Source organism: Delphinapterus leucas, chromosome X (assembly GCF_059928025.1).
Source record: "Delphinapterus leucas isolate spDelLeu-1000000601 "Yukka" chromosome X, BTC_Dleu_Yukka2, whole genome shotgun sequence".
Taxonomy (NCBI): domain Eukaryota; kingdom Metazoa; phylum Chordata; class Mammalia; order Artiodactyla; family Monodontidae; genus Delphinapterus; species Delphinapterus leucas.
Window position 1 is genome coordinate 132,734,627 of NC_143150.1, and position 14,335 is coordinate 132,748,961.

The 14,335-nt window shown below is 43.6% G+C and overlaps 1 protein-coding gene across 10 annotated transcripts in view; it reads right to left on the minus strand.

The window, feature by feature from the left end:
• The window catches only part of GYG2 (glycogenin 2), a 50,504-nt gene that overhangs the window by 7,732 nt on the left and 28,437 nt on the right, over positions 1-14,335 (minus strand). For 5 of the 10 annotated variants that reach the window (XM_089904853.1, XM_089904851.1, XM_089904849.1 and 2 more), the window contains 4 exons: positions 12,885-13,047; positions 10,614-10,740; positions 8,825-9,047; positions 6,277-6,471 (listed from right to left, as the gene is read on the minus strand). In XM_089904853.1, the coding sequence (XP_089760979.1) occupies positions 6,277-6,471; positions 8,825-9,047; positions 10,614-10,740; positions 12,885-13,047 (708 nt within the window). The remainder of the gene's footprint in view (positions 1-6,276; positions 6,472-8,824; positions 9,048-10,613; positions 10,741-12,884; positions 13,048-14,335) is intronic. The other 5 variants (XM_089904848.1, XM_089904847.1, XM_089904846.1 and 2 more) reach the window with 1 other exon arrangement.

The window sequence follows — 14,335 nt, forward strand, 5'->3', positions numbered from 1 at the left end:
TTGAAAAAGAGAAACTGGATAAATTACTTACTGTCTCTGAAACTCAAGTTCTTTAATCATACACAGCACGGACACTTGATGTAACGGACAAACGAAGCAGTTAGCCTGGCAAACGGTTAACTGCCAACAGATTTGAGTAATCTCAGAAAGATTAGTTGAACCGGATTAGGGAAAAAGTCAATCCTGTCAGCTTAATTTCTCTCAAGAAAGAACACATAAATAAATTCCACGTGGGCCATCATGAACCTTTATCCTTCCTTGGAAGAGATTTAGCTCAGGATTATTTACTTGATAAGAAAGGATGAACTAATAATACAACTTTTCCGTTTGTCTTCTGCAGATGTGTTAGACTCTTACAAATTTAAACAGGAAAAGAAGTTATGTCAACTCATGCTAACATTTCTGAACAAGACCCCTAGACGTAGATACAAACTTCCGAACAAGACCCCTAGACATAGATGCAAACTACTATATATAACATAGGTAGGGCTTCCCTGGTGGCGCAGTGATTGAGAGTCCGCCTGCCGATGCAGGGGACACGGGTTCGTGCCCCGGTCTGGGAAGATCCCACATGCCGCGGAGCAGCTGGGCCCGTGAGCCGTGGCCGCTGAGCCTGCGCGTCCGGAGCCTGTGCTCTGCAACGGGAGAGGCCACAACGGAGAGAGGCTCGCGTACCGCAAAAAAAAAAAAAAAAAAAAAAAAAAAAAAAAAAACCAAACATAGGTAAACAACAAGGATCTACTGTGTAGCACAGGGAACTATATTCAGTATCTTGTAATAAGCTATAATGGAAAAGAATATAAAAAAATATATGTACATATACGTTTAATTGCTGTACACTTGAAACTAACACAACATTGTAAATCAACTATACTTCAATTAAAAAAAAGAGGAAAAAAAAATGAACGTTAACAACTAAAATATAAACTGAAACAGTAATAGTAAATATTCCCCTGACTCTTCCTAGCCACAAATAGGGACGTCCTTCTTCACATGTGCAGAAAGCCAGGAGAGAATTCAAAGACAAGGATTTGATAATACGATGGTGCAATGCCAGCCTTTCAGCCAATGGTTGGCAGGCTTATGAACACACCTACGTAAAATGTGACTTTTGCATTTATTTTTCTCCTTAGATGATCAGTATTTCACTGATCCATACCCCTAACCAGCTGCTGGAAGCTTGGGTCACCCTGAAAAGAGAGACTCTCAGATTGGAAACAATTCAGAGGATTCTCAGGTCAAAGAAGACAGAGCAGCTGAAGGATGGAAAGTAGCTTGAGAATCCAATGACTCTTAGCCCAGAAAGATGAAAGCAGAAAGAGAGTATCGTAAAGCCAGACTGTGTAGGGAATGGATCGCCAACAGATAGACACAGAATGCTCACATACACAACCCGAGCAGATAAGTTTAGAACACATGATGCAGACACACACCTTTGCACCATGGGCTATCATCTTGTGAAAGCTATGACTGCAAGAGGTGGTGAAAACTAAAAAATGTAAATATACAAATCTATTCAAGAACCGAAGAGGGATTTTTCCACTTTCATCAATGGGTGAAGCTACTTGTTTCCCAGTAAACCTTCTGCCAAAAGCAACTTAAAATTCTAGACCAAAAAAAGAAAAAAAAAAATATATATATATACACATACACACACACACACACACACACACACACATATATATTTCTTTTATTTCCCCTCGAGGCAAGTGAAAGGCTATAGCCCTGAGGAGCCCATAAATAATGAGGTACCCAACCTCTAATAGCATGTGGGCAAACCATGTCTATGAAAACTTCCTGCTGAAAAAAGAAAAACAACACATAAGAAATGCTCTCTGAGTCCGCCTGCCAATGCAGGGGACACGGGTTCGTGCCCCGGTCCGGGAAGATCCCCCATGCCGTAGAGTGGCTGGGCCCGTGAGCCATGGCCGCTGAGCCTGCATGTCCGGAGCCTGTGCTCCGCAACGGGAGAGGCCACAACAGTGAGAGGCCCGCGTACTGCAAAAAAAAAAAAAAAGAAATGCTCTCTGGGTGATACTATGATTCAGAGCCTCAGAGGATCCCTGCCATTTTTCCATACACAATGTCTTGCAGTAAATCAGAAATTAACCAGCATGCAGCGAGACAAGACCAAAGGCGTGAAAATCAAGAGAAAACGAAATCAAAGCACAAAATCAGATCCATATGAGATGCAGATGTATGGTGGATGGCACACAGACTGTAACTGAATGTGGAAAATACTTTAAATGATGGGACAAGTTGGAGAGTTTCAAGGGAGTACTGAAAACCCCCTCGTAAACATTTGGCGTGTATGTGGCCTAAAAACACAATAGTTGAAATAAAGTGTGCAGGATGTGGGTTTAACAGCTGATTTAACAGCCAAAGAGAAGACTGGTTAACTGGAAAATAGGCCAGTAGACTGAAGCATGGGAAGACAGATGGGAGAAGTGTGTCACAGACACATGGGATGCGATGAAATTCCTACTGTAGATGTCATTGGAATCACAGAAGGATAGGGAATTGGGAAGAGGAGAGAGACACAGACAGAGAAAGAATGGGCAGAAGGAATACAGTTTCAAGAAGCGCTACAAACCCAAATAGGGTAAATTCAAATGATAATAAATAAGTCATTATGATAAAAACCGGAGCCTAAGAGAAAGATGTTAAAAGCAGCCACAGACCAAAAAGACATATGACCTTCAAATGTATAAACCTAAGACTGGGAGATGAATTCTTGGAGAAATAATGGAAGTCAGATGATTTTGAAAAGCCTTCCGAGTGTCATTGTAAGGTAATTGCCAAGTAAGAATTCCATACCCTTGGTGGGAGTATAAATTGGTGCAGCCACTACGGAGAAGAGAATGGAGATTCCTTAAGAAACTAAAAACAGAGTTACCCTACGATCCAGCAATTCCACTCCTGGGCACGTATCCAGAGAAGATGAAAACTCTAATTTGAAAAGACACATGCGCCCCCATGTTCACAGCACCACTATTCACAAGACGTGAAAGCAGCCTAACTGTCCATCGACAGATGAATGGATAAAGAAGACGTGTACGTATATAAGACGTGGTACATGTATATACAATGGAACATTACTCAGCCATAAAAAAGAATGAAATAACGCCATTTGCAGCAACATGGATGCAACCAGAGATTGTCATACTGAGTGAAGTAAGTCAGACAGAGAAAGACAAATACCATATGATATCACTTATATGAAGAATCTAAAAAAATGGTACAAATGAACCTATTTACAAAACAGAAACAGACTCACAGACATAGAAAACAAACGTACGGTTACCAAAGGGGAAGGGGGGGGATAAATTAAGAGTTTGGGATTAGCAGACACACATTACTATATATAAAATAGATAAACAAGGACCTACTGTTTAGCACAGGAAGCTTTATTCATTATCTTATAATAACCTGTAACGGAAATGAATCTGAAAAAGTATATATATATATATATATATATATATATATATGACTGAATCACTTTGCTGTACAACTGAAATCAACACAACACTGTAAATCAACTAGACTTCAATTTTTAAAATATACATATATACCATTTCCCAAGGAGGGGGGGGAAACCCATAGGATTAGAGACTCCAAAAATAGATCCACCTAGTAACGTGTGAGTATCTGACTAATGGCCAAGGAGACATGACAAAGCAGTGAAGATGTAACAGTTTTGACTGCAAACCATGCTGAGTTCATTACAGATCCACACGTAACAGTGATGTATGTGGACCCCAAACTCATTCATCACGTAACATCAATTCCAGATCAATTATATACTTTAATGTAAAAAGAATAAAAAATCCATAAGACGTCAGAGGTGATTAGCTTTATGACCCTCATTTAGAGACTGATTTCCTAAAAGGTAAACAAAACCCACTACTCATATAGGAAACATTAACAAATTGGTCTAAACTAGGTACTTCTTTTCATCCAAGGATACCATTTAGAAATTAACCATAGCAAAAACAACCAACAACTTCAAAAAAACAAGGAAAGGCATCCCTAGTCTTTCCACTAACTGCATTTTGCAACCCAAGAGGCTATAGGACAGGACACTTGGCTGAGAAGATAACAAACTGCAAAAATATTTATCTAACACATGCCTTTATATGGGAAATAAATGAGATATTCAACTTTTTTTTTTTTTTTTTTTTTGCTGTACGCGGGCCTCTCACTGCTGCGGCCTTGCGGAGCACAGGCTCCGGACGCGCAGGCTCAGCGGCCATGGCTCACGGGCCCAGCCGCAACGCGGCATGTGGGATCTTCCCGGACCGGGGCACGAACCCGTGTCCCCTGCATCGGCAGGCGGACTCTCAACCACTGTGCCACCAGGGAAGCCCAAGATATTCAACTTTTGAAAACGGAGACCTACTCCTGGACACTGCCATGACTATACATACAAAGGCTGCTGTTTGCAATAAGAATCCCAGATCCAGACAGCCAGCTCTTCTGCAGTTACATGAATTTATGAAAATAATCGGGTTTTTTTGGTTTTTTGGACTGGTTCCAAATCCCCAAAATAAAGAACCCAGAGCGAATCATTCAATGGATGGCCGATAGGTGGCAGCAATGCTGCATAATTAATTGCAAAGATGGCCTGGGAGTGTAAAATAATGAAATATATACACACACACACACACTGCAAAAAAGCACCCCTTCCTTACAGAAGGGCAAAGGCCTTCTCATTTTTAGAGACACAAGCTAGGTGGCTTAAAACAATGCCATCATCAAAACATGTACAAACAATAAATACTGGCAAGCATGCGGAGGAAAGGGAACCCTCCTGCACTGTTGGTAGGAATGTCAACTGGTGCAGCCACTATGGAGAACAGGATGGACGTTCCTCAAAAAACTAACAGTAGAGCTACCATATGACCCAGCAAGCCCACTCCTGGGCATAAACCCAGAGCAAACCATAATTAGAAAAGACACATGCACCCTAATGTTCATTGCAGCACTGTTTACAGTAGCCAGGACGTGGAAGCAACCTAAGTGTCCATCGACAGAGGAATGGATAAAGAAGATGTGGCGCATATATACAATGGAATATTACTCAGCCATAAAAAAAGAATGAAATAGTGCCATTTGCAGAGACATGGATGGACCTAGAGACTGTCATACAGAGTGAAGTAAGTCAGAAAAAGAGAATCAAATATCGTGTAATATCGCTTCTATGTGGAATCTAGAAAAATGATACAGGTGATCTTATTTGCAAAGCAGAAACAGAGACACAGATGTAGAGAACAAACTTATGGTTATTGGGGGGGAGGGAAGGCGGGGTGGGATGAATTGGGAGATTGGGATGGACATACATATACTACTATATATAAAATAGATAACTAATGAGAACCTACTGTAGAGCACAGGGAACTCTACTCAATGCTCTGGGGTGACCTAAATGGGAAGCGAGTCCAAAAAAGAGGGGATGTATGTATACATAGAGCTGATTCACTTTGCTGTACAGCAGAAACTCACGCAACATTGTAAAGCAACTACACTCTAAAAAAAATTAGTTTTAAAAAATGGACACAAGAATTGTGCTCTGGTGCTTTTGAACAGGAACAGTATACCATACAGTGCTTGGGGCTGCACCTGCCAAAGAATCAACCTTCAAGAAGTGTGAGAAACAAAACAAAAAAATCCAGTGCAGACTGATGACGTTAACATTTCTGGAGGTCAGAAGTCCACGCTGGGTCTCGCTGGGCAGGTGTCCTCGGCAAGGCTGAGTTCCTTCTGGAGGTTCTAGCCAATGGCCCATTTCTTCGCCTCTTCCAGCTCATAGAGGCACCTGTGGCTCCTGTACACCTTCAAAGCCAGAAGCTCACATCTTCCCATCACTCCCCGTCTCACTCCTGCTTCTCTCCCATCTCATCAAGCTTCCTTTCGCCTCCCTCTTAGGAGAACCCTTGTGATGACACTGTGTCCCCCCCCGGATAATCCAGGACCACGTCCCCACGTCAAGGTCCTTAACTCAATCCCGCCTGCAAAGACCCTGTTTCCATATAAGGCAGCATTTCCAGCTTCCAGGGATTAGGACGTAGCTGTCATTGGCTTTACTGTGACGTGCAATTTTGCCATTTTCTCTAAAGAAACTCAGGAGGCCCTAATACCACAGAGCAAACTGAAGACAGGTTCCTCCCGTCCCCCCAGCCCCTCCCCGGGACCCCGGGGAGCATCCTCTCTGCTTCATCTCGCTGGGGAACCAGCATCTGTGTCCCCATCGCACCGGTGCGAAGAGCACGTACTTACATCTTCTGCAGGGCATGCGTCAGGCGAAGCGGGAGTCTCCTCCACCACCACCATGGTGCTCTCAGGCCAAGGCTGGCGGGGCCCCTCCGCCCAAATGGTACAGGGCTCCCCGGAGCGGGGCACAGCATTTGCACATGACACCTCAGCAGTGGGCGCTGAACTTGAACAAGGCACCCCAGCGCCCCCGAGGTGAGTCTGCAAGAAAAGGTATTCACATCTAGCAAGGTCTTCCTGACATCTTTGCCAATCTCCCGCTGCCCATCCCCTCCCCCGTGTGGCCAGTGGTCCCCAGTGCCGACATCCGCGTTCACATTACTGCTCCAGGTGAGAAGGACCCCCAGGCACAGGGTCCCTAGCCTGCTCTCCACGTTTTACTGCTTAGAACCACCTGACTAGGTCTTATTTTCCTTCATAGCCAACCGAGTACCTACCATACTGCTTTGCAGGAAAGAACAGCAACTTCCTATCAAGGATCTGAATAAACTCCTACTCACCCGTGTCGCATGGTCAGAGAAAGCTTTAGCTCTCTTGAAAGGCAGCACCCAGCTGCACCAAACAGAAACCATAGTAAAAACGCTAAAATATGAACTCGTTTCAAGATCCCAACGCAAGCATCTGTGGACACCGCACTCCGTTGTACCAATACATGCACTAATCAAAAACTGACCAGGAAATAAAATTTCCTGGGACCTTATTTTAAAAGGTCTTTGGCAAGGCAGGTGCCTCCCTGTTAAGTCCACTGCAGAGGGACTTCCCTGGTGGTCCAGTGGGTAAGATTCCGCGCTCACAACGAAGGGGGCCCGGCTTCGATCCCTGGCCGGGGAACTAGATCCTGCATGCATGCCACAACTAAGAAGTCCGAGTGCCACAACTAAAGATCCCACAGGCCACAACTAAGACCAGTTGCAGCCAAAAAAAAAAAAAAAAAAATTCACTGCAGAAACTCTACTATGGAGAGCATGTAGGGTTACAGTTATAAAAAATCAAATGGGGCTTCCCTGGTGGCGCAGTGGTTAAGAATCCGCCTGCCAAGGCAGTGAACATGGGTTCGAACCCTGGTCCGGGAAGATCCCACATGCCATGGAGCAACTAAGCCCGTGCACCACAACTACTGAGCCTGCGCTCTACAGCCCGCGAGCCACAACTACTGAAGCCCGCGCGCCTAGAGCCCTTGCTCCGCAGCCAGAGAAGCCACCGCAATGAGAAGCCCGCGCACCGCAACGAAGAGTAGCCCCTGCTCGCCACAACTAGAGAAAGCTTGCACACAGCAACGAAGACCCAACGCAGCCAAAAATAAAAATAAAATAAATTTTAAAAAAAAAGAAAAAAAGAAACCACCTCCGAATGCTACTTCAATCGAGGAGGGAAAGTGGAAAATGCCCCCTCCAGTGACATTTGTAATCAATCATCTTTAGCCACTTAATCTGTGAGTGGCTCTTTCTCTGATGAAGGCGGCTAATTTAAATAATTATTTTTATGCATCAACCCTGTTAAACCACAGCAGCAATTCTGCTCATGAAACACTTACGTTTTCACACCAAAAAAAAAAAATAAAATGTTGCCTGCCTCTTTCAGCATCCTCCTGCATTCAATATAGGATGTAGATGCAGAAGGAAAACTAGCACAAGACCTAAAGTTTGGCTGGTCATTAACTTCCAACTATGGTCTTTCTTTCTTGCGACGAAATGACGTATCTTTCCTTGCCTGATCCCTTCCTGGTGTGTATCAACATTATTAACTACCTTCTAATTCCGTCCTTTTTTAATGAACATGTCTATAAACACTGAACTTTTTAAAAACCTTATTTCTTTCATTAATGTAGGCCTTGACAGATTTTTTTAAAATATGTAACTTGGTTAGGAATTCCCTGGCGGTCCAGCGGTTAGGACTCTGCACTTTCACTGCTGAGGGGGTGGGTTCAATCCCTGGTCAGGGAACTAAGATCCTGTAAGGCAAAAAAAAAAAGAATTTGGAATAAAAAGTGACATTTTAAAAATAAATAAATAAAAATATAAATTGATAATTGCTTAAGATATCCTAAATCTGTCTTTCCTAAAACATAAAAAATGAGAAGAGGGACTTCCCTGCGGGCACAGAGGTTAAGAATCCACCTGCTAACGCAGGGGACACGGGTTCGAGCCCTGGTCCGGGAAGATCCCACATGCCACGGAGCAACTAAGCCCGTGCGCCACAACTACTGAGCCTGTGCTCTAGAGCCCGCGAGCCACAACTGTTTAACCCGCACACCTAGAGCCCATGCACCGCAACAAGAGAAGCCACCGCAATGAGAAGCTCGTGCACCACAGCGAAGAGTAGCCCCCGCTTGCCACAACTAGAGAAAGCCCGCGTGTAGCAACGAAGACCCAGCGCAGCCAAAAATAAATAACTTAATTTTTAAAAAAGAATAAAACCACTTATAAAAAAAAAATGAGAAGAGACTCCAAAAAAAGAGAGAGGAACGTGTATTTGAAGAAAACCCACAGGTGTGGATCACGGAGAGTTTATCCCCGGTCTGAACTCTTGGATGTCAAGGGTATTGTGTGCTTACTGTGTGTCCTGGAGATGTCTGTTCGTCCTCGTGCCGGATATTTTCATAAAGAGGCAGAATGCTGCGGTGGTAAATCCCCCACCAGAGGTTAAGGAAGGACGTCTGATGCTGGCTGACAGACCCAGAGCCCTCCTCCAAAACGGAGCCCGTCTGGGGATCGTACTTGTAGTTCCAAGGCTTCGAGGACCCCAAAAAGTGGACCACCTTCGCGCTCGAGCCGAATCTGAGGAGGAAACACAAAGCATCCGGCCTTCCTCTTGGAACTGACCATACACAGAGAGCCTGTGACAACCACAGGACTCATCACAGACAGCGGGACGTAAAGATGCATCTCAACGAGTTATGGACGATCCTGTCATTAACGACCACCTAGACTTGCAGTAAAAATAACTAACTGCTTCATCAATCCACGTTTGCAGCGTTTCGTTTTCCACAGGCCAAGAAACACAACCATAACTCACTTGGGATGCTCCCCAAACGGGAAGAAGAAATCAGGAGTCTTTTAGAAGATGGGCAGCACCGTAGCCCAAATCATCTCATCCTGAAAACGATAAAAACTTTAAAACATTGATTTTATAGTAGATAACGCAAGCTGCAGACCAGAGAACTGGCTTCTTGTACAAGATGGTGAATATTACCCTCTCGACCTTTTTTTTTTTCATTATCACCACTCTCACCAACCTCGAAACTTTTTAGACAATTTTTTCCTAATTGCTTTCCTATGAAATTTTAATATCATATTTGCCCTGTTATATCTACGTTCTGTAGGTACAGCCGTGCTTTTTACATTAAAAAGGATGTGATGGCTTTACACCCCACAAACAAGTGTCTGCCTCCTTGTGGGCAGTGCGGCCCCTATTATAAAAGCACGCTCAAAATCTTCTCAGATTTTCCATTTTCACTTATAACAATGTCCCCTAGAGCAGTGGATCTCACACGTTTGGTTCTAGGACCTCTTGACATTCTTACAAATCACAGAGGAACAAAAGATGTTTGTTCACGTGGATTCCATCTGTCCGTATTCACCGCAACAGAAGTTAAAACTGAGAAATTAGAAAACCCATGTAGCAACTCACTAAAAAACCGTGGGCCCGTTATATGTTAACATAACTTTTATATTTTTTCATAAAGTGTAACTATAACTATATATTACTATATATCTTCTAAATGTGTAAAAAGTGACGTCTTTCATATTTCTTCATAAAAATATAATTATAACTATATTTTTAAAATACGTAAAAAGTGACATCTTTCATATCTCTTCATAAAATATAACTTATATATTTTTAAAAAATGCGTAAAATGTCACATCTTTTGTATCTTTTCATAAAATATAACTCTCTATGTAACTATATTTTTAAAAATTTGAGTGACACTGCCTATTTTACGAGGAGACGGTAGGTTTCTCATATCTGCACCTGCACTGAGTGCAATGCTCTTTATCACATCACGTCATGGCGTTTCTGTAAAATCCCACTGTCCAATTATGAGAAAACAAGAGTGAAACGATGAAAATGACATCTTAGAATTAATTTTTTAAAAGTCACTTTGATTTCAAAGACCCTTGAAAGAGGGGTGGGGAACCCCTGGGGGTTCCCTGGGCAACACTTTGGGGACCACTCTCATTAAGCCTAGCTGCCTTGATTACCTATCATGTAAAGCAATAAATAAGCGAGCAGAAGGATGATCTGGTTTTTTTTTTTCCTTCAAAATGCCAAAAGGTGATATTAGATTCTGAGAGAGGATGGTTGACCAGGTATAGAAGAATTGGGCTTGGCTTGAAACTTACTGTTTGAAAGCAGGGCTGTAGGTGTAGGCCGTGTTGCTACTCAAGTTATAAATGAATGGCAAGTGTTTCTGGATGTCTGCTGTGGACCAGTTACTGAAGAAACTGTTCAACAAGCCTTGGTCTGCCCCTAGAGAGTTAACAAACAGCCAAAGAAGTTAATGAAGAATGGTACAGTGCACCAAGAGAATGCAAGACATGTTTGAAGACATAATGGAAAGACACTGGTATCCCAGCACACAAATTACATTTCCTCTCTCAACCCACTAAAACATGGTTGTTGTCTCAAAAGTGACTGATAACCCACACCATTCATTTAAAAAGTGCATAGTCTCGGGACTTCCCGGGTGGTCCAGCGGTAAAGAATCTGCCTTCCAATGCAGGGGATGCGGGTATGATCCCTGTCCGGGAACCAAGATCCCACGTGCCATGGGGCAACTAAGCCCACGCGTTACAACTACTGAGCCCGCACACCTCAACGAGAGAGCCCATGTGCTGCAAACTACAGAGCTCATGTGCTCTGGACCCCACACACCACAATTAGAGACAGGAAAAAAAACACAAACGCCACAACTAGAGAGAAGCCCGCATGCCACAAAGAAGAGCCCACACCTCAACCAAAGATCCTGAGTGCCACAACTAAGAACCAAAGCAGCCAAAAGAAGAAAATAAAATGAAATAACAATAAAAAGTGCATAGTCTCTCCAGAATTCTCCACCGATGGTGCAAACAATTAATAATAAAATTGCACATTGTCTCCAAAATTCTCCACTCCTCCCCAGGGAATTCTATCTGGTATCGACAATCGCTGTTCCCATCAATTTTGCCAACTTTGTTACCTCGTCCTTACCTAGAAGGAATTTGTCTTTTTTTTTTTTTCTATCAATGTTTACTATTATGTTGTTATTGAGGTACAGCTGCTGTACAATAGTATGTAAGTTATAGGTGTATAAAACAGTGATTCACAATTTTTTGGACATTATACTCCATTTATAGTCATTATAAAATCTTGGATCTGTTCCCAGTGGTGTACAATATGTCCCTGTAGCTTATTTTATACCTAACAGTTTGTACCTCTTAATCCCCTATCCCTATTCTGCCCCCCCATCACCACTGATAAACACTCGTTTGTTCTCTGTATTTATAAGTCTGCTTCTTTTTTGTTATAGTCACTAGTTTGTTGTATTTTTTAGGTCCACATATAAGCGATACCATACAGCATACAGCATTTGTCTTTCTCTGTCTGACTTGTTTCATTTAGCATCATGCCCTCCAAGTCCATCCATGTTGCTGCAAATGGCAATATTTCATTCTTCTTCATGGCTGAGTAATATTCCATTGTGTATATGCCACATCTTTTTTATCTACTCATCTGTGGACACTGATGTTTCTTCAATAGCTTGACTACTGTAAATAGTGTTGCTATGAACACTGGGGTGCACGTGTCTTTACAAATGAGCATTTCTGGGTTTTTTTTGGATATATGCCCAGAAGTGGAATTGCTAGATCATACGGCAGTTCTAGTTTTAGTTTTCTGAGGAACCTCCATCCTGTTTTCCACAGCGGCTGCACCAATCTACATTCCAATTTTTCAATAGTCTACCATTTTCTTTCACGTTACAAAAATTCTAGTATTTTTCCCATCTACTAACGCCTCTTCAGGCAAGTGTCTGGTTTCAGTTCATTCTCCCCTTTATTCTATATCGGGGTTGGCCAACGAAGTCTTGCACCCATTTTTGTAAATAAAGTTTTACTGGAACACATCCACGCTCATTTAAGTCCTGTCAATGGCTGACTTCACCCTACAACTACAGGGATAAATATGTCACAGAGATGATACGCCCCGCGATGCTGAAAACATTAATTACCTGGCCCTTTTTTATTTTATTTTGGCTGCGCCGCGAGGTTTGCGGGATCGTAGTTCCCCAACCAGGGATGGAACCCGTGCCCCCTGAAGTGGAAGTGCGGAGTCCTAACCACTGGACCGCCAGGGAAGTCGCCTATCGGGCCCTTTAAAGAAAGGTTGTCCACACATCCTATGTGATCAGGACTGAGGAGTTCTCCCTTCTACCCATCGAAGATATTTTCAACGGTCCTCTCTACCGTGTACTTACTTACTTACATCTTCACCTCTTCCTGCACTTGTTCTTCAATCCCCAACTTTAACTTGCCACTCACAGATACGGGGTGGTGGGGACTATAGCTGTCGGTGGGCCAGAGGGATGTGTTCAGGCCCCATTCTCTCCCACAAATGTCCAGCTGCCCTTCACCTACCGTCAAAGCTGCCGTGGTCGGTGGCATGCTGCAGCAAGAGGCCATGCGTCTCCAGGGAAGGTTGGAAGACAAATACCCCGCTGTTGAAGCAATCCGGCCATCCGGGATCCGGGGCCGCAGAAAGCTCTCTCCTACTGAAGAGCTCATCGATATTGGACAGCACCTGGAGCAACAGAGCGTGGGGGACCCGTACGATCGCACAGGGAAGAACCAATCTGACTCCATATTAGACCTGTTTCTCTTACTTTAACCTCTGTATTCTACTGCTTTTGCTGCAACTTAATCACCAAAGGGATGTTGCCCATAAGCTTAAACAATACATAATGGCCCATCTCCGGGAGCCCTGCCTCCGGTGCAATGAGTGTTAAGCTAAAATACCTCTGTTTCGCTCACAGGAAAACCTCATCAGGCCCACCTGTGAATGGCTGCAAGAAGGAAGAAATTCTGACCGGAAGGAGGACTTCAGCCTCTCCCTTTTTAGTATAAAAGCAGCTTGAATTCTAACTCAGGGAAGATGGGTCTTTGGGACACGAGTCCACCATCTTCCCGGTCTGCTGGCTTTCCGAATAAAGTCATTATTCCTTGCTCCAACACGTCGTCTCTCAATTTACTGGCCTGTCTCGTGTGGTGGGCAGTACAAGCTTGGACTCAGTAACAGCGACGCTTCTCTTAACCTCTGGGGCACAAGTGAGAAATGCAACAGGAACTTCACAATGGGCCAGACAACGTTCAGTGATGGGAAACTTATACCCAATTTTTTGACTGACTCTCTTATTTTTTTTATTTTTTTGCTGTATGCGGGCCTCTCACTGTTGCGGCCTCTCCCATTGTGGAGCACAGGCTCCGTACACACAGGCTCAGCGGCCATGGCTCACGGGCCCAGCCGCTCCGCGGCACATGGGATCTTCCCAGACCAGGGCACGAAGCCGCGTCCCCTGCATCGGCAGGTGGACTCTCATCCACTGAGCCACCAGGGAAGCCCCTGGCTCTCTTCTTTTAGACTTATATTCAAAAGAGAAGAGTGTGTGTGTAAGATTGCTCCCTGGTTTATTTCAAGGGTTTGAAGTAACACCGTCACTGAAATGCAATTATCACCTCAAGGTTCTTAAGATCCTCCATGGAATGCTCTTAATTGTATATATTCTCTTTCCTCTAGCAAATGTGACCTACAAGACTGGAAATCCATAAACAGAGAGGTCTGCAAGTCAATATCATATAATCCACTGTCTTCGAGAGCTTGACCACCAACAGCAGTTCTCTCCAACACCTACCGGCTTTCTGAATTGTGCTGTCTGGGAAAGAAATTACTCTGATTACGCACTTATTATTTTCCTCTCCACCCCCGTTTTCCTACAGAGCTGCTTTTGCACAACCAAGACAAGCTCGAATGTATCTCTGACACTCCAACCTCATTTTACATTTCAACTTTCCAATGCTGTTTACGAAAGTGC